Source organism: Garra rufa, chromosome 6 (assembly GCF_049309525.1).
Source record: "Garra rufa chromosome 6, GarRuf1.0, whole genome shotgun sequence".
Lineage (NCBI taxonomy): Eukaryota > Metazoa > Chordata > Actinopteri > Cypriniformes > Cyprinidae > Garra > Garra rufa.
Window position 1 is genome coordinate 7,416,392 of NC_133366.1, and position 18,858 is coordinate 7,435,249.

At 35.6% G+C, this 18,858-nt stretch overlaps 2 protein-coding genes across 2 annotated transcripts in view; both read left to right on the plus strand.

Annotated features, from left to right (window-relative positions):
• Nucleotides 1-3,125: 3,125 nt before the first annotated feature.
• On the plus strand, nucleotides 3,126-15,406 carry LOC141336472 (putative RNA-binding protein Luc7-like 1). Its single transcript, XM_073842118.1, has 10 exons — nucleotides 3,126-3,681; nucleotides 5,864-5,958; nucleotides 6,122-6,220; nucleotides 6,301-6,411; nucleotides 9,499-9,642; nucleotides 11,542-11,718; nucleotides 11,797-11,981; nucleotides 12,177-12,206; nucleotides 12,300-12,437; nucleotides 14,366-15,406. Exons 1-10 carry the CDS (start codon nucleotides 3,621-3,623, stop codon nucleotides 14,595-14,597), a joined length of 1,272 nt encoding a protein of 423 aa, XP_073698219.1. The 5' UTR covers nucleotides 3,126-3,620; the 3' UTR covers nucleotides 14,598-15,406.
• Nucleotides 15,407-17,643: 2,237 nt separating this feature from the next.
• The window catches only part of pane1 (proliferation associated nuclear element), a 3,624-nt gene continuing 2,409 nt past the window's right edge, over nucleotides 17,644-18,858 (plus strand). The window contains exons 1-4 of the mRNA XM_073843205.1: nucleotides 17,644-17,804; nucleotides 17,903-17,982; nucleotides 18,199-18,297; nucleotides 18,388-18,467. Of these exons, the coding sequence (XP_073699306.1) occupies nucleotides 17,748-17,804; nucleotides 17,903-17,982; nucleotides 18,199-18,297; nucleotides 18,388-18,467 (316 nt within the window). The 5' untranslated portion in view covers nucleotides 17,644-17,747. The remainder of the gene's footprint in view (nucleotides 17,805-17,902; nucleotides 17,983-18,198; nucleotides 18,298-18,387; nucleotides 18,468-18,858) is intronic.

An 18,858-nucleotide genomic window follows, 5' to 3' on the forward strand; every position in this document is an offset into this window, starting at 1 on the left:
ATGTTTTCCATGTGCTTTAGTGTGATGAGAGGAAACTCTGGTGCCAAAACGACAATGTGACTGTGTCTTTGGGGGCTGTGATCAGTGGGAAGCGTGACGGTGGGTGGACGGACGTCCGTCTTGAGGGGACCTCTTTGTGTTTCTGTTCGTTCTCGTTCTTCTAATTGATAATCACAACTGGGTTTGATTTTGTATTCTGTGGAAGTAGTTGGAGAAAAAAACTATTAGACTGGATGTTTTTGATACATATGAATATAATATACAACATGCATAAATTAAGAGATGTCTGTTCCACATCAGTACAATAAACAGAGAGAACCAAAGGTGTTGTGTTTGTGGTCATTTCTTGTGTAATTATTGACCTGTGTGATGCCAACAAGGAAACCTAATATGAAAGCGGGCATGTAATGAGTAATCAAACAGTTCTTTATCTTTTGAAATGTGATTTTACTATAAGAACTTTCAGTTTCCCCCTTAGTCCTGAAAAAGATTACAGTTAAAACTTTTTGTTTGTCAGATATTGACATAACCAGGGGGTGAAAACTTTTGAACAGCATGTTTTTTGTTTGAAAACCATATATATATATATATATATATATATATATATATATATATATATATATATATATATATATATATATGAGATGTATGAACTACAGAAGATACTGACATGTTTCCCAGAAGACAACATACGTACAATTTACCCTGCTCTTCAAATTCCAGACGTTTTTACTCCCACCTCTCAATATGTCATGATTTCTTCTGAAACATCAATAAACCTTTCAACCTTTTTTAGTAGTTGGATATGTGTTAATCATTTGTCATCGATATAAAAAGATGGAACTCAAAGTTGGAAAAGCTGGAAAAGTTTAACATATTACAAAAGATGCTGGAAAACCAAAGACCTGAAGAATTGTGGGCAGGCAAAGAGACTCATGAATAACCCTTATAATTTCTTATAATATATATAAATAACTAACATTCTGCAGATTCTGTAAAGTTAATGCAAACTTTTAATCACAACTGTATCTGTATATACAGTGCTGGGTAGTAACTGATTACATGTGATCTGGATTGCATAATCAGATTCCAAAAATGAAGTACTTGTAATCCGATCAGAGCTGCAAAACGATTAGTCATGATTAATTGGTTCACAATAAAAGTTTGTTTGCATACTATATGTGTGTACTGTGTAAATTTATATGTACAGTCGTGGCCAAAAGTTTTGAGAATGACACAAATATTAGTTTTCACAAAGTTTGCTGCTCAACTGCTTTTAGATCTTTGTTTCAGTTGTTTCTGTGATGTACTGAAATATAATTACAAGCACTTCATACGTTTCAAAGGCTTTTATCGACAATTACATGACATTTATGCAAAGAGTCAGTATTTGCAGTGTTGGCCCTTCTTTTTCAGGACCTCTGCAATTCGACTGGGCATGCTCTCAATCAACTTCTGGGCCAAATCCTGACTGATAGCAACCCATTCTTTCATAATCACTTCTTGGAGTTTGTCAGAATTAGTGGGTTTTTGTTTGTCCACCCGCCTCTTGAGGATTGACCACAAGTTCTCAATGGGATTTATGCCAGACAACCCGTAACCCGTGTTGAAAGTGCACTGGAACGGCAGTCAAACCCGTGACTTCCCACTCGTGAACTCGTACTAGATCGATGTACTCCCAGTTCCGAGTTCTGACGTAACATAGCCCGCAAAACAACAATGTCAGCCCTAATGGGTGCGGTGTTTATGCAAGTAGTACACGGTGGAAAAATAGAGCTTAGGACAATATAACGTTGCAATCAAATTAATAATAATATAAAAATAACAATAATTCATAAATGTGCTCAGGCAGTTTGGCGTGACTTGCCTGGAATGCTACAAAGTCGTGAGTTGTGGTTTGAAGTGGTGATTTACCAGTTAAAAAACCTGCCTGGAACGCAGCATAAGATCTGGGGAGTTTCCAGGCCATGGACCCGAAATGTCAACGTTTTGGTCCCCGAGCCACTTAGTTATCACTTTTGCCTTATGGCACGGTGCTCCATCGTGCTGGAAAATGCATTGTTCTTCACCAAACTGTTGTTGGATTGTTGGAAGAAGTTGCTGTTGGAGGGTGTTTTGGTACCATTCTTTATTCATGGCTGTGTTTTTGGGCAAAATTGTGAGTGAGCCCACTCCCTTGGATGAGAAGCAACCCCACACATGAATGGTCTCAGGATGCTTTACTGTTGGCATGACACAGGACTGATGGTAGCGCTCACCTTTTCTTCACCGGACAAGCCTTTTTCCAGATGCCCCAAACAATCGGAAAGAGGCTTCATCGGAGAATATGACTTTGCCCCAGTCCTCAGCAGTCCATTCGCCATACTTTTTGCAGAAGATCAATCTGTCCCTAATGTTTTTTTTTTTGGAGAGAAGTGGCTTCTTTGCTGCCCTTCTTGACACCAGGCCATCTTTCAAAAGTCTTGGCCTCACTGTGCGTGCAGATGCGCTCACACCTGCCTGCTGCCATTCCTGAGCAAGCTCTGCACTGGTGGCACTCCAATCCCGCAGCTGAATCCTCTTTAGGAGACCATCCTGGCGCTTGCTGGACTTTCTTGGACGCCCTGAAGCCTTCTTAACAATGCAGTGGAAAGTTTGTTTCGGGATTAAGTTAATTGTCATGGCAAAGAAGGACTATGCAATTCATCTGATCACTCTTCATAACATTCTGGAGTATATGCAAATTGCTATTATAAAAACTTAAGCAGCAACTTTTCCAATTTCCAATATTTATGTAATTCTCAAAACTTTTGGCCACGACTGTAATTATGTTACTGACTACAATTTTTGACATGTCATTAATTGAATGGACTACAATTTGAAAATAATCTACTCAGCACTGTTGCCTGTCTACCAATAAGTGTGTCTAAAAAGGGACATTCGAGGTAAAAAAAAAATTAAGGTTTTATGGTGTTATAATGAAAAAACGACAAAGTCCATGTTCAACACGAGTTTTGTAGTCAAACCTCACCATGTTGATCCACATGCTCTGATGACTCGCGCATCAGCGTCGACGTCATGACGTCACCAGCCCGCCAGCCAATCAGCGCTCGAGCTCTGCGGCACTTCCTCGAGGCCGCGTAACCAAGCGGGAGCTGCGTGCGCGGGTCGGAAGTCTCTTTCCGAGAGGAGAAAAAAGAAATAAAACAATAAAGCAACAACAAACAAACACTGTCAAAACTTTGCGAATATGGACCACTACACTAAATATTAAACAGCGGATTGATAAAGCAGCGCTAGGACTGACTAATAAGCGCACAAAGGGCGGATTGAGGGGCGTTGGGAGAAGAGTTAACGTTAGCCGCTAACTGCTAACACGAGACTAACTCACTGATTTATGATTGACTGGTTTCAGATGTAAACTACGCATTCTGGGGGATTTGAAACACAGACGTGTGCGTGGTGATAGTGGAAAGTGATAGTGAGCTACAGGAGGCGGTTGGTCTCGTTTTCGGCGGCCGCTGGTTCTGAGGCCTGCTGTATGAGGAGTTAGTTTAACAGGTTAGACAAACGAGTCGGGTCACTGAGTTTAACTCATCAACCAGGTATATTCTCACGTGTGGAGAGGTAAACGGGTAAAGATGTCGGCCCAGGCGCAGATGAGAGCCATGCTGGACCAGCTCATGGGCACTGGCAGAGACGGTGAGTGTTTCTTTCATTCTCATCAAATCGAAACTAAACCATGCATTTGATTCAGACAGCGATTCAGTACTTTATTTGATGATTTAGGCTGTATATGTGACCCTGGACCACAAAACCATTCGTAGGGGTTATTTTTATTGAGATTTATACATCAAGATTTCAATTGATCTATGGTTTGTTATGATAGGACAATATTTGGCTGAGATACAACTATTTGAACATTAGTATTTGAGGGTGCAAGAAATCTGAATATGGAGAAAATCGCCTTTAAAGATGTCTAAATGAAGTTGCAATGCATATTGCTAATCAGAAATTAAGTTTTGATATATTTGTGGTAGGAATTTTACAAAGTATGTTCACTAAACATGATTTTTGGCATAAACGAAAAATGCATCATTTTGACCCATACAGTGAGTGTATTGTTGGCTCTTGCTATAAATATACCTCTGATATATGACTAGTTTTGTGGTCTAGGGTCACATATGCTGATATTCCAGTGATTTGTTTGACAGACCGGTTAAAGAGTCACGATTTCATGCAATTCCTGGCTCTTGTGATTTGGTTAAATCATTTTATATCACTGAACTCAGTGATTTGATTGACAAATCTCATTATTTCGTTGCCATGACTTTTATAATTAGTGTTATTCTCATTTTTTATTATTGAGAAGATTTCATGATTCTAATCATTTTGATAATTTTATGTAATAACAAAATCATGAATCTCATGATTTGGCTGGAATGATTTCTTATCAGACAGAAACTCTGATGTGATTTGATGAAAATCATGGTTGTTATGATTCATTTGCTATTATAAAAATCATACAATTTAAATGTTTTGGTGGACATACACTATCAGTCAAAAGATTTCTCATGTTTAAAGAATTCTCTTCTGCTCACCGAGCCTGCATTTATTTGACACAGAGTACTGCAAAACTGTAACATTTTGAAATATTCTTACTCTTAAAAGTAACATTTTTCAATTTAAATATGTTTTAAAATGTAATTTATTCCTGTGATTTCAACGCTGAATTTTCAGCATCCTTACTCCAGTCGTCAGTGTCACATGATCCTTTAGAAATCATTCTAATATTCTGATTTGAATAGATACTAGAATGATTTCTGAAGGATCATGTGACACTGAAGACTGGGGTAATGATGCTGAAAATGTAGCTTTGATCACAGGAATAAATGTCATTTATCAATATAAAGCAGAAAGCAGTTACTTAAAAAAAGTAAAAAAAAAAATACTTTAAAAGTTAAGTTTTTGCTTTACTTTGGATCAAATGCAAGCTTTGTGGGCAGAAGCGAATTATTAAAAAGGAAAACGCATTAAAAAGCTTACTGTTCAAAAACCTGTCTGGGAGAGTAACTTATGATGTTGTCATAATTTTATTGAATTATTCAATTTTTTAGCATGATTTGCTCAGAACTGTAATTTGATTGGCATAGTTTTTTTGACATTATTTATAAACATCATTGTTTGGCATGATTTCATAGTTTTCATGAATTCATTGACTAGGATTCTTTTATATCAGTCACAAATGTTTCGTTATATAAGAATCTTAATTATGATTCATTTGCCCAGATTCACATGTTTTGGATGACAATTACATTATCTTAAGGAATTATTCAAATAATATCATAATTTTCATGTTTTCTCAGTGAGAATAATGATTGACCCTGGACCACAAAACCAGTCGTAAGAGTAAATTTTTTTAATTGAGATTTATATACCTAAAAGTTGAATAAATAAGCTTTGCATTAATGTATGGTTTGTTAGGATTAGACAATATTTGTCTAAAATACAACTATTTAAAAAATATTGAGAAAATTCCATTTGAAGTTGTCCAAACAAAGTTCTTAGCAATGCATATTACTAATCAAAAATTCTTGATATATTTATGGTAGGAAATTTACAAAATCTCTTCATGGAACTTGAGCTTTACTTGATATCCTAATGATTTTTGGCATAAAAGAAAAATCGATAATGTTGACCCATGCAGTGTATTTTTGGCTATTTCTACAAATATACCTGTGCTACTTAAGACTGGTTTTGTGATCCAGGGAGACATTTGATTGGTGTATCGCTTTGTTTGACACTATTAGAATCATGGTTTTTATTGTTACTTGATTTGATGATTTTTGATACTTCTAATGTGTGGATCTGTTTGTTTTTGCAGGAGACACGATGAGACAGCGTATCAAGTTCACAGATGAGCGGGTGTGTAAGAGTCATCTGCTGGAGTCGTGTCCACATGACATACTGTCTGGAACCGTAAGTGTCCCATTATCTTTCCTCATCTGTGGGTTTGACTTCACTCATCTGAAACCGGTTTGATAATTGCAGGACTTTATGCTTTGCCACAGTTGTGTTATGACATTAAACATGTTAAACGTTTGCCTGAGTTCTATAAGCTGTTATGTTTGTGTTTGTGCAGCGCATGGATCTGGGTGAGTGTGTGAAGATTCATGACCTCGCTTTGAGAGCAGACTATGAGATCGCAGCTAAACAGCAGGAGTATTTCTTTGAGCTGGATGTGAGTTTGAAACATTTACATTCATACGTCTGTGTGTGCGTAAACTGCTCATTAATGAAGATTGTGGCACGTTTTCTCAGGCCTCAGAGCACCTGCAGTCCTTCATCGCAGACTGTGACAGAAGAACCGAACTAGCTAAGAAACGGCTGGCTGAAACGCAGGAAGAGATCAGTGCTGAAGTGGCTGCCAAGGTAAAACCTGAAGATCGGCATTTTCATTTTCATATTGAAGTTTCGCACACCTGTTTTTTCTGCGCAGATGGGTGAGAAGTGAGTCATGGTCCACAGCTCTGAGTCTTTTGGTGTGTTCGTTTCCAACTTCCTGTTTCGATAGGAAGTGCATGCAAACAGAAAAGGCCATATAGACCTACAGAACCTGGTTTCCACCACAGAATAAAAAATATGTTTATTTTTTGCATTTTTAGGGGCCAAGCACCGTTGGCGTTCTTATTCTTCTTCCGTTTCTTCCGCCGCAAGTCTATGGCAGCCCATAGAACCGCTTGCGGGAAAGTTGTATAATTTTGCACACTGATAGAGGACAGTCTCAACATTAACCATAGCAAGTTTGATGTCTCTAACTCAAACTCTCTAGGCTTTATCTCTGCAAAGCTTTGACATAAAGACACCAAACTTTGTGTGCCTTTGTCACCTCACACTTAGTCTCGCATAGCCAGACCTTCAGACTGACGGCTGAAGGTCTGGTATTCATGGCAGCTTTGATTGGCCAAGGCCCGCCCATAAGGCCGTTTGACAGACATGTCAAACAACCAATCACAGTTCGTTTCGTTCAGCGTCACGTTTCGGGGTGTAGAAATGCCCCCACAACAACAGACCGGCATGCAACAAGTCAGACATTGATATAACCAGCATTGAAAGTTAACAAAGAAGAGGGAGAACAAGCAGTAAGTCAGTAATTTGTTCGCGAACGTCGCAAATGTGTTTAACAACAACAGCGTCTGCATAAGCAGCTATCAGCAAAACGCGAGTAAATCAGTCTGCGATTTGTTTCCCGGCGGACCGAAAATAAACGCGACACTCGCGTGTTCCGGAAATCCGATCAAATTCAACTAATCAGATCACGACTTCGACATTCCTGAAGTGTTTCCAGTTAAGTGAACCATATGCATCCGACGTTTAGCCAACGTTCCGTGGGCGTGACGTCTGAGGCTGAGACTACCTCACACTAAACACACTACATCGATTTGATAACAGCGCCACCTGTTGATCAAACCTAATAAGCCATTAAATCATATCAGTAGGCGTTCTACATCATTTTTCTGTCGTTTTGACTAAAATCACCCTAAAATGGCTTCTTATTGTTGCAGTTAGTCTGGTGTTCCTGCCATCCTTAGCTCCTCATTTCCCCCTTTGAATGCTTGGCCCCGTAATTGCTGCTTGCAGCTATATTTTTTATTTATATCTCTCAATTTTTAGTTAACAGCTTAATTCTCATGTTTTTTCATAATTCTGAGTTTATATTTTTAGTATTTATAGTTTTAACTAAAAGTCAGAATTTTGAAATGTAAATTCGGTATTCTGAGAAAAAAGTATGAATTGTGGAATATAAGTATAGAATTCTGAGAAAAATGTCAGAATTGTGAAGTGTAAAATTTTCAGAACAAAGTCTAAATTGCAAGGTGTAAAGTCAGAATTCTGAGGGGAATTCTAATGTAACCAAAAAAAATATTTGCATTGTTTGAGTTTTGAACAGTTAGATTTTTAATGTTTTTAAGTCTCTTCTGCTCACCAGGCCTGCATTTATTTGATCCAAAGTAGAGTAAAAACAGCAAAATTTTGATTTTTCAATTTGAATACATTTTAAAATGTAATTTATTTCTTTGATTTCAAAGCTACATTTCTAGCATCATTATTCCAGTCACATGATCCTTCAGAAATCATTCTAATATTCTGATTTGCTGCTCAAAAGCAGCAACAGCTGAGTAGAATTTTTTTCTGGTTTCTTTGCTGAATAGAAAGTTCAAAAGAACAGCATTTTAATTTAATTTTAACAGTATTAATTTAAAGCATCCTTGCTAAATAAAAGTATTAATTCCTTAATGGTATGTTTTAGGGCTGGGCAATTAATCGAAAAGTAATCGAAATCGACATTCAGAACCTATAATCGATCAAATTTTTCAGGTCAATTATTTCAATTACTTTCCCTTTAAAAACATTACTGCGTGTGGAGTCAGGTGGCCCCGCTCCGTTACGTTACGTTATTCCTCTGACATGTCGATGGAGAGCTTAAGCAGTATTTATACAGTAAAAAGTATTTACAGGATATACAAGAGTAATTTTATTTAGAAGAGATACTGCTTATTTTCTACTTTTAATATTTATTATTATTTTATAAATAATTAATTTTGTTTCCAAAAGTGCAAGTTATTTATTTTCACAAATTTAAGAAAAATGTGACTTTTCGTTTTAAGCAATGTGTGCTTTAATTTCAGTTGTTCAACACTGATGTTCAATAAATAATCATAGGTAGTAGATAGTGTGTGCACCCTTCATTCAAAAATCTCTCACTTGTAATATGTGCGCATATTTACTGTACAAAACTTGTCAGCGAACTATGAGAGCAAAAAAATTAATATTATTTAAATATAATTAAATATAATTTTAGTAATGAATAAAATAATCGTTCATTAATCGTAATCGGGTTAAAATGTTCAATTAATCGAGATTTTGATTTTAGGCCAAATTGCCCAGCCCTAGTATGTTTAATGGTTCCTTAAACAGCAAATCAGCATATTAGAATGATTTCTGAAAGATCATGTGACACTGAAGCCTGGAATAATGAAGCTGAAAATTCAGCTTTGATCACAGGAATAAATTACATTTTAAAATAAATTCAAATAGAAAGCAGTCATTTTAAATAGTAAAACCATTTCAGAATATTCCTGTTTTTACTGTACTTTGGATCATAAAACAAAAAAAATCGTACCGTTAAACTTTTGACGGTAGTGTATGAATGGAGAATTCTGAGGGAAAAATATCAGAATTGTGAGATGAATTTGTAATTGCGAGAAGTTAGAATAGTAGATAAAAAGTCACTAGTAATTTTTTTTTATTATTTTGTGGCAGAAACAGGCTTCCATACTATCTTGCAATTTGGTACATTTTAGCTATATTGTCTGAGGTAAGTCTATGACATTAACATGTTTTTTTTTTAATGACCATTTGTCATCCTCTCTGACCTTTATTATGAATCTTTTTTTTTTTTTTTTTACAGGTGTCACTCATAAGTTTTCTGATTTTTCTCTGCGGTGTGATTGACAGGCAGAACGTGTGCATGAGCTGAACGAGGAGATCGGGAAGCTGCTGGCACGTGCGGAGCAGCTGGGTGGCGAGGGGAATGTAGACGAGGCTCAGCAGGTGCTGGAGAAGGTGGAGAAAACACGCGCCCTGAAGAAAGAGGCAGAGGTCAGTGTGAGGTCGTAGTTGGCAGGTGAAAAACATCATTGTAGTCTTAAGTTCTGGCTCTAGAACTTAAAGGGTTAACTCACCCAAAAATGAAAATTAGCCCATTATTTACTCACCCTTCAGGCATCTTAGGTATATGACTTCCTTCTTTCCGATGAATCCAATTGGAGTTGTTCTGGCTCCTTCAAGCTTTACAGTGCAATGGGCAGGTGTTTCAATAAAGCACATCCATCCATAATAAAAAGTGCCTCAATTTTGACAGCAAGTTTTGATTTAGTCTTAGTCTTTTGACTAAAATGCTATTTAGTTTTAGTCATATTTTAGTCATCTGAATGCATTTTAGTCTAGTTTAAGTCGACTAAATCTACAGTAGATTTAGTCTGCTAAAATTTTACAGGTTTAGATAGTTTAATGAATTAAGCATTTCTCTAAAATTTCCAAACTCATTGTGTAGGTTTGATATTAGGGTTTTATCATGATAGACTTAACTGCTATGACACGTAACATGCCTTTATATTAAAATTAAATGAGACCACTTCTCATAAAGAAACAAGAACATAGTTTTCTTTTCAATAAAATACCAATGGTTATATAGGCTAATTATGCATTCTTTATAACAACTTGTTTACAACATTCTTTCAAGCAGACTTATTTATTTATATAAATCCATTTTGATTAAACTTTATTAGGGCTGCTGTTATTAGTGACTCAGTCAGTAGCAGTGAGTGATTTTCTCTCTTTGTTGCTCGATTAACATCAATGCCACAGACAATAGCAACAAAATTGGGCTGCTGTCCCTTTAAAACCGAATGCAACTGATGCAATGTAATAACACATCTGATATTCTCCCAACTGTTTTACGTTCAAACCGGACAATTCAACATCATTTTGTCTGTATTTCTCTGTTCATGAGACGCAAGCTAAAGAGTGTGTGAGAGGTGTTGCTTTGGAGTATGCACACGTAAACTGGAATAAGTTTTTTTGCATCGGTTCTTCTTTTATTCCCAGATATTGACATTTTTGGACGTTTTATGAAACGTGCAGCAAATGTATGCCAGCTTATGTCCTGCCGGATAGATCAATAGGCTATAATACAGTTCATATGTACACATCGAACCTCTTTACTGCGCAGCAGATTCGTTGAATGAATCTTTACCTAAATGGTCCCGCCCTAACATTTTCGTCTCGTTTTTATTCATTGACGAATTATTCGTCATCAAAATTAACGCTGCTCACACAGCTCCAGGGGGTGAGAAAAGGCCTCCTTTAGTGAATTGATGCATTTTTGTAAGAAAAATATTGATATTTTAAACATAAGTATCATACACAGAAGCTGTTCTGGGCGGATAATGTACCTGTGAGTCTCGTGAAAACCAACGTTTGTTTACAGAAGCAAAGGAAGCAAAGTTTCCTTACTTGAGCAAAGAAAAGCCAGTTTCCTCTTGGCTTATATCGAAATCCTCGTTTTGAACGTCTGAACGGTGCATGCGCAACTCAAAGCAGCTTCCGTGTACAACCAGTTGGCACAAGCTAGATTAAAGGGATTCTTACGTTTTAAATATGGGTATTTTTTCTTACAAAAGCGCATCGATTCGCTATAGGAGTTTATTCACCCACCGGAGCCACGTGAGGCACTTTTTATTATGGATGGATGCACTTTATTGGACTTGTTTTAGACTGTTGAAGCGAAACACCCACCCACTGCCATTATAAAGTTTGGGAGAGCCAGAACAATTTTTAATATAACTCCAATTGGATTCGTCTGAAATAAGGAAGTAACATACACTTAGGATGCCTGGAGGGTGAGTAAATAATGGGCTAATTTACGTTTTTGAGTGAACTAACCCTTTAAATCACAAATGAAATTAGATTTTGATTTTGATATGATGCTGTGTTTAGGACATCTACCGAAACTCCATGCCGGCCTCCAGCTTCCAGCAGCAGAAGCTGCGGGTGTGTGAGGTTTGCTCCGCCTACCTCGGGCTCCACGACAACGACCGCCGCCTCGCCGACCACTTCGGCGGGAAACTTCATCTAGGTTTCATCGAAATCCGTGAAAAACTTGATAAACTGAGGGTAAGATGGCAGCTCACAGCTCATTTAGCCTGTTGTCATGCAGCGTTTTGTTTATAGATGATCTGCTCCGGTTTCCAGAAAGCTGTGACGGAGAAACAGGAGCGCATGCGGATGAGGAGAAGAGAGGAGCGCGACAAAGAAGAGGAGCGAGCCAGAGAGTGGGAGTTAGAGAAGGAGAGAGAGCGAGAACGCGAGCGGGAGCGCGAGAGGGAACGAGAGAGAGAGCGCGAGCGGGAGAGAGACAGAGAGAGGGAGCGCAGGAGGTCCGTCCCTGTGTTTTGATTTTATTATTTGCACCGAAATGTTGAAGCAATGTCTTGAACTGATTAATTGACTCACTATTAATCAAACTATTTAAATTAAAAATAAAAAACTATTATATACTTGTAACACAGAAAATGCAAGTGTTTTATCATGATGATTGTCTTATAAGTTTCTCTTCATCCCTCTCTTCTCAGGTCCAGATCTAGAAGCGGTGAGCGATATCGGTGAGGATCAGCTTCCTGTCTGATAATATCTGTATCTATAAGACAAGGATTGATATGTATATGTGTTTATATATCTTTCTCTCTGCTTTTTAGGGAAGGAGGAAGCTCGTCCTCCCATCGCTCTCGTCGGCACCGTGAGGAAGGTGAGCGGGAACGAGACCGGGAGAGGAAACACAGACACAAAGACCGCCATCGCTCTCGTTCCCACTCACACAGGAGCAAAAGGAAGAGGTATCACAACTATTCTGAGCAAACTGAGCAGTAAGCCATGATTTACAGCGATTTTGCCAAAGTCAAGCGTAGTTAAATGTTTTTCTCATAGTTCATTTTGACAAGATGCCTAATGCGTTAAATCAGTTTAAGTTTGAGAGCAATATCAATTTAAGTAAGGGAAATTATTTTAAGCTAATAAATAGTTTATATTTGTAATTTGCATTTTCAATTATTCTAAATGATTTTACTGTGGTCAAAGGCAATTAAATGTGGTAAAATCGGTTTAAAAACAACATTATGACAATATCAATGTTCAATTAATATAAATGTTATATACACGTTGGGTGTTAAATAATCATGATTTATTTTATAAATGTTGTAATTATTACGTTTATATTCAGAATTTAAAGTGTTTAAACTTCTTTTTTTTAAATTGACAATTTATATGTGAAATTATCGGAAACTTAAATAGCTGTTCATTATTTTTAAATGACTATATTTATATTTGGAATTTACTTTTTTTATTATTATTTTAAATGATTTTGTTGTAGTGTTGTAACATGTTGTGTGTTAAATAATCATAATTAATTTTTAATGATGTAATGGAAATTGTATAATTATATAATAATTTATCATTAGAAATGGAAAGAGTTTAAAATTATTTACAAATTTTTGTAACAATTTATATGTGAAATTTAAATGATTGGAAACTATTTTAAATAGCTGTTCATTATTTTTAAATGACTATATATTTGGAATTTACTCTTTTTATTTTAAATGATTTTACTGTAGTCAAAGGCAGTTAAATGTGGTAAAATCAGCATAAAAACATAATTATGACAATGATATCAATGTTCAGTTAAAATAAATACATGATTATGTACGCATGTTAAATAATCATGATTAATAATAATCATGATTGTGACCCTGGACCGCAAAACCAGTCATAAGTAGCACAGGTATATTTGTAGCAATAGCCAAAAATACATTGTATGGGTCAAAATTATCGATTTTTCTTTTATGCCAAAAATCATTAGCATATTAAGTAAAGATCATGTTCCATGAAGATATTTTGTAAATTTTCTACAATAAATATATAAAAACTTGACTTTTGATTAGTAATATGCATTGCTAAGAACTTCATTTGGACAACTTTTAATGCGATTTTCTCAATATTTAGATTTTTTTGCACTCTCAGATTCCAGGTTTTCAAACAGTTGTATCTCAGACAAACATTGTAATATTTTAACAAACAATATATCAATGGAAAGCTTATTCACTCAGCTTTCAGATGAAATAAGAATCTCAATTTTGACAAATTTATGCTTATGACTGGTTTTGTGGTCCAGGGTCACAATTTTAAATCATGTAATGGAACTTCATAATTATTAAATGGCTTATATTTGGATTGAAAATATAAAAAAAAATATTTATATGCAAAATGTAAATTATTGGCAACTTTTAAATATTTGTACATTTTAAATAACTATTTCCATGTTGAATTTAAATTCATTTGAATTGTGTAAAAAAAAAAAAAATAATTAAGCAGTTTATATTTAAAATGTAAATTATTTGAAATTGCTTTTAAATGACTACATTAATATTTGGATTTTAAAATATTAGACACTTTTGAAAATTATCAAATTTATATATATAATTTATCTTAAAATGAAACTCCAAATTCGAAACTGTAATTGAAAACTATAATTTTAAATTGCTTTCAACTTCAACAAATTCTAAATATAAATTTAATATTTTAAATTTAGAATTTTTAGAATCGTTTGAAGTAATTTGAAATTAAGTTGTTTTTAAATATTTAATTAAACGTTTTAGTTAATATAAAAAAATCGTTAAAACTGATTTTTTTTCAAAGAAAATTTCCCTTTTTGCCTGTCACACTCACTCAACACAGATACTCATTCTGACGTATTTGCTCATTTCTCCAGGTCTTCACACACCAGAGAGCAGGAGCAGCAGCAGCAGCAGCCTCTGTCTCAGGAGAATTGGCGGGAGAACGCCGCAGAGGAGAGATGGTGGGACAACGGACGCAGGGACATGGAGAGCGAAAGATCCCCCGTCTCCCCGGACATGAGCCGCATGAAAGAGCGGGAGCGATCCGTGTCGCTGGAGAGAGACCAGCGCTCCAGCTCCGAGGAGAGAGAGTCCGGAGAGATCTAGAGGAAACGATTCAGATACTTTACATACTGTAGCTACCGATCCCTGCTCCGCCTCGTAGCCGGCAGTCGCCCACACTGATCTGTCACTAACCGGACGCGCCTTTCATCCGGTTACTCATACATCAGTAGAAAGCTCCGCGGCTACAGAGAGGAAGCCAGTCACAGATTGAGTGCGCATGTGTGTGAGAGTGTGTTTGTGTGAGAGAGACCAGCATCATTATTTTGAGATACAGATGACGCCTCCGACAGCAAGCGTTACACACTTGGGCCTAGTTTATTCAAACTAATCCGCAAACCAAAAGAACATTCGACAGGAAGTGTTGTAGAGGGGAAAGAGGGCATTTAGAAGTAGTTTACTTTTTATGTTGCAAAAAAGGAGAGGTGGATGAAGCAAAACCTGCAGGAGATTTAAAAACGCCACCCGAAGACTTTTAAACTGGTTTGTTTTTTGCTTTTTTAATAATTAAACCTCCTTAAACGATTTTGATGTGGATGTTATTTTCTCCTGTTTTTTCCCTCTGATTTCATTTGATATGAATATAAACTCAGAGCTGAACTGAGCAGTAAACCTGGATTATAATGTGATCATTTTTTTATTATTTACTCAAAAACCGAACCAGTTTTTCCACACATAACTACAGAGGTTTGCAGCTCAGCTTACGTTGTTTCTCATGGTACCATGATGTGCGCGAGTTTCTCTTTTCCCCCCTTTTCTCACTCTTTCGTTTTGCTGTGTTGAGAGGTTGTCTTGAAACTTCATCTTGCCTTGTCATTACGCTATGAAATAATAAATCTCTTGCTTTCATTGTTTCAAGTGTTTCAGGCCTTTTGTCTGCTTGAAAGCTCATTTGAATTGATTTTCTGCTTCTGATTAAATAAACGTGAATGATACTTGGTTTGCATCTCTGCATGTAAAACCAGTGTTTACCATGAAACAAAAGTGGGTGAGTATCCAAAATATTTGCTCTTAAAAATGTTAGTTTCATTGATTTCTTGACATCCAAGACGTAATTTAACAGTACTGACTCACAAATCAAAGTAAACTTTAAAGACAAGTTCACACAGAAATGAAAATTCTGTCATTATTTAGTGACCCTCATGTCGTTTCAAACCCATATGACATTCGTTTTATCTTCAGAACACAAATTAAGATATTTCTAATGAAATCTGAGTGCTTTCTGACTCTCCATAGAGAGCAAGGTTCCCGAAAAGTATGAAGGATGTCGATAAATGATTTAAAGAAGCTATGAGAATACTTTTTGGGCACAAAAGTTACATGACATTTTTTTTAGTTAGTAATGTAATCCGTTACATTACACATTTTAGGTAATGTAATCAGACTACTTTTAGATTACTTTCATCCTAACATGTTTATCACAATTTTAATCGGATAATCATGTACCATATGGATATAAAATACAAAGAGTAAGAAAATATATTCTATTTGTTGTTATTAACAACAAAAAAAGCGAATTAAACATATTACAATAAGGTTTCCCAAACTGGGGTTCATGAAAGAACTGTTTAATGAAAAGCTAATAATGAATTACATAATAAAAATTATTAAAAATAAACATTTTGCAAACTTAGTTTTGAAACAAAACTATTAGGTGAATTAGGTGAAACAAAAAAGTTTGTGAATTTATGCATTTTAATGTATTTGAAAGACAAAGCCTTCCAAAGACATACATTATTAAATAATTCTAATTGATGTGTTCATCAGTAGCTGGTGCAATTTTGAAACACTTCTTAAACCAGGAATGATTTTTGTAAATGCAGAGGTCAAATAATGTGTTGCCACCTGACTAATGACAGGTCTTTGTGTGAATTTCCACAAAACTGATCATCCCGAGTGTTTTTAAGAAGTAGGCTTATATATTTTTAGTAAGGAACATTTAAAAAATGAAAAAGAGGAATTAGGGAGAATCAATACATTCTGAATTATTGATTGCTATTGTATAAATAATCTCTAATCTAAAAAAAAATCTAAACACTGGATAAAGTCAGTTTCAAAATTATTGTTTAATTTTTTTTGACAGAGTCAAATGTTTCTACAGAGGGGATTTTGGGTCTCTCATTTTGTCACTCCATAATTCAGAAAATACTTTGAACAGGCAGAAAACTATATATTTTTTAACAGTTTTTTGGGGAAATAAAATCAAGTAAATTATATATGAACAAAGCCCTCTGTAAAAAACTTCAGGATATAGACAGGAATAAAAATATAAAGTTTGGTGTGTGTAAGTGCTACACACACTCAAACTCATTTTGAGAAAACGGCCTTTAAAAATATGTATTGTAATTGAAATCTATTGACACAAATAGATCAAGTGCTATAAAAAAAAAAAAACACTTAACAGTGTCTTTTGGGTGTTTTCTTTCCACTAGTCTGAAAAAAACACTTCATCAAAAAGCAAAAAGACCAAAATCTCAAACTTGACAGCTGCATGAAAAAAGTGTTTTTGTCTGCAGTTTCTGCCCTTGAGATATTGAGTAAGTTTTCTACCGTAAATATATCAAAACGTAATGTTTGATTAGTAATATGCATTGCTAAGAACTTTTGGACAACTTTAAAAGCGATTTTCTCAATATTTAGATTTTTTTGGCACCCTCAAATTTCAGATTTTCAAATAGTTGTGTCTCAGCCAAATATTTTCCTATACTAACAAACTATACATCAATGGAAAGCTTATTTATGCAGATTTCAGATGTATAAATCTCAATTTTAAAAAATGTAATTGAGTGCTTTTGTGGTCCCGAGTCACATTTTATAATAATATACCAATAAACACATGATATCGATCTAACAGGGGAATTATTTATTTATTTATTTTTAATATAACGTTATATATTTTTTACTTAATAAAACCCATGTTTTTCCTCACCAAGAAAAAGTTTTACGGTAAAACAAATTTCCAAAAAATAAAAATAAAAGCTGCTCACTAATGTGAGGCGGTTTCTGTGCGCTTGAGGGCAGCAGCGCGCTCACGATGGCGGGGTCGCGCTGTGTGACGTCACGTGCGTCATCTTTGAAAATAAGCGCGAGGAGGAAGCGTCGAGCGAATAGCTAGTATTCGCTGCTTTTTTTTTCGATAAACATACATACAAATAAATAAAACTCGATTCATTTCTGATATAACGTTACCTCATCATGGCGCTCTTGACACCGTACAGCAAAGTCCCGGAGCTAAACACCGCTACTGTCCTTGTGAGTAAAGCTCGTCAGTTTATGTCACTGATCCTGTTGATAAAAGTCTTATATAACAGTAGAAATTAATTGTAATGTTTGTGTGTTTATCTTAATAGTTGGTCGAAAATGAGGAGGAGCTGCAGTCCAAATTAGCCAATGCTATTGTGCAATATGAGAAAGATTTCAACGTAAATGTGTGAGTGACAAAATATATTTTCATTACATACATAGTTTATGTTTGTTATTTATTCAAAATAATAATAACAAAAACAGTTATTAACAAACTGATTATTAGTTAAGTTTAATTAGTTAAGTATGTATGTTTATAATTGTTATTTTAAACAGCCTCTTTGAGATTGTTTTGATGTGATGTGACTGTATTTCATGTATTAGTGTGTATAATGTCTTTCAGACGACTGGCCAGAAAACTCCCTCTGCCTGTTGAGAACAAGGAAACCCGTCCTCGTATTGATTTAATAGTGTTTATAGTGAATCTGCTGTCAGAGCGAAGGTACACTGATTTCTCTGTCTGATCTCATTGATTGTGAGTGGACTGGACAGACTCTCATTCTCTCTCTCTCTCTCTCTCTCTCTCTCTCAGTCTCCAGTCAGTGGAAAGCTCTCTCGCTCATCTGCACTCAGACTGCTTCCTGGGGAAAGTGTGTTTCCTGGTCACTGATGGTGAGTGAGACTTTTACCTAACAATTATAAATGTAAAAACACTCTTTTTGTCTCATTACAGATTTTCCCAAAAAGAAGTGGAAGTAGTAGTAGTAGTGGAAAATGCATTTGGAGTCACATACACTCACAAAAGTTGAAACAGGTTGCATTTTTTAAATTTTTTGGTTTTTCAGCATTTTTGTGTATTTGAACCCTTTCCAACAATGACTGTATGATTTTGAGATCCATCTTTTCACACTGAGGACAACTGAGGGTCTCAAATGCTACTGTTACAGAAGGTTCAAACACTCACTGATGCTCCAGAAGGAAAAAAATCCATTAAACTTTTTGAATTTGAATATCAGGGTAAATGAAACTTATTTTGTCTTCTAGGAAATATATATATATATAT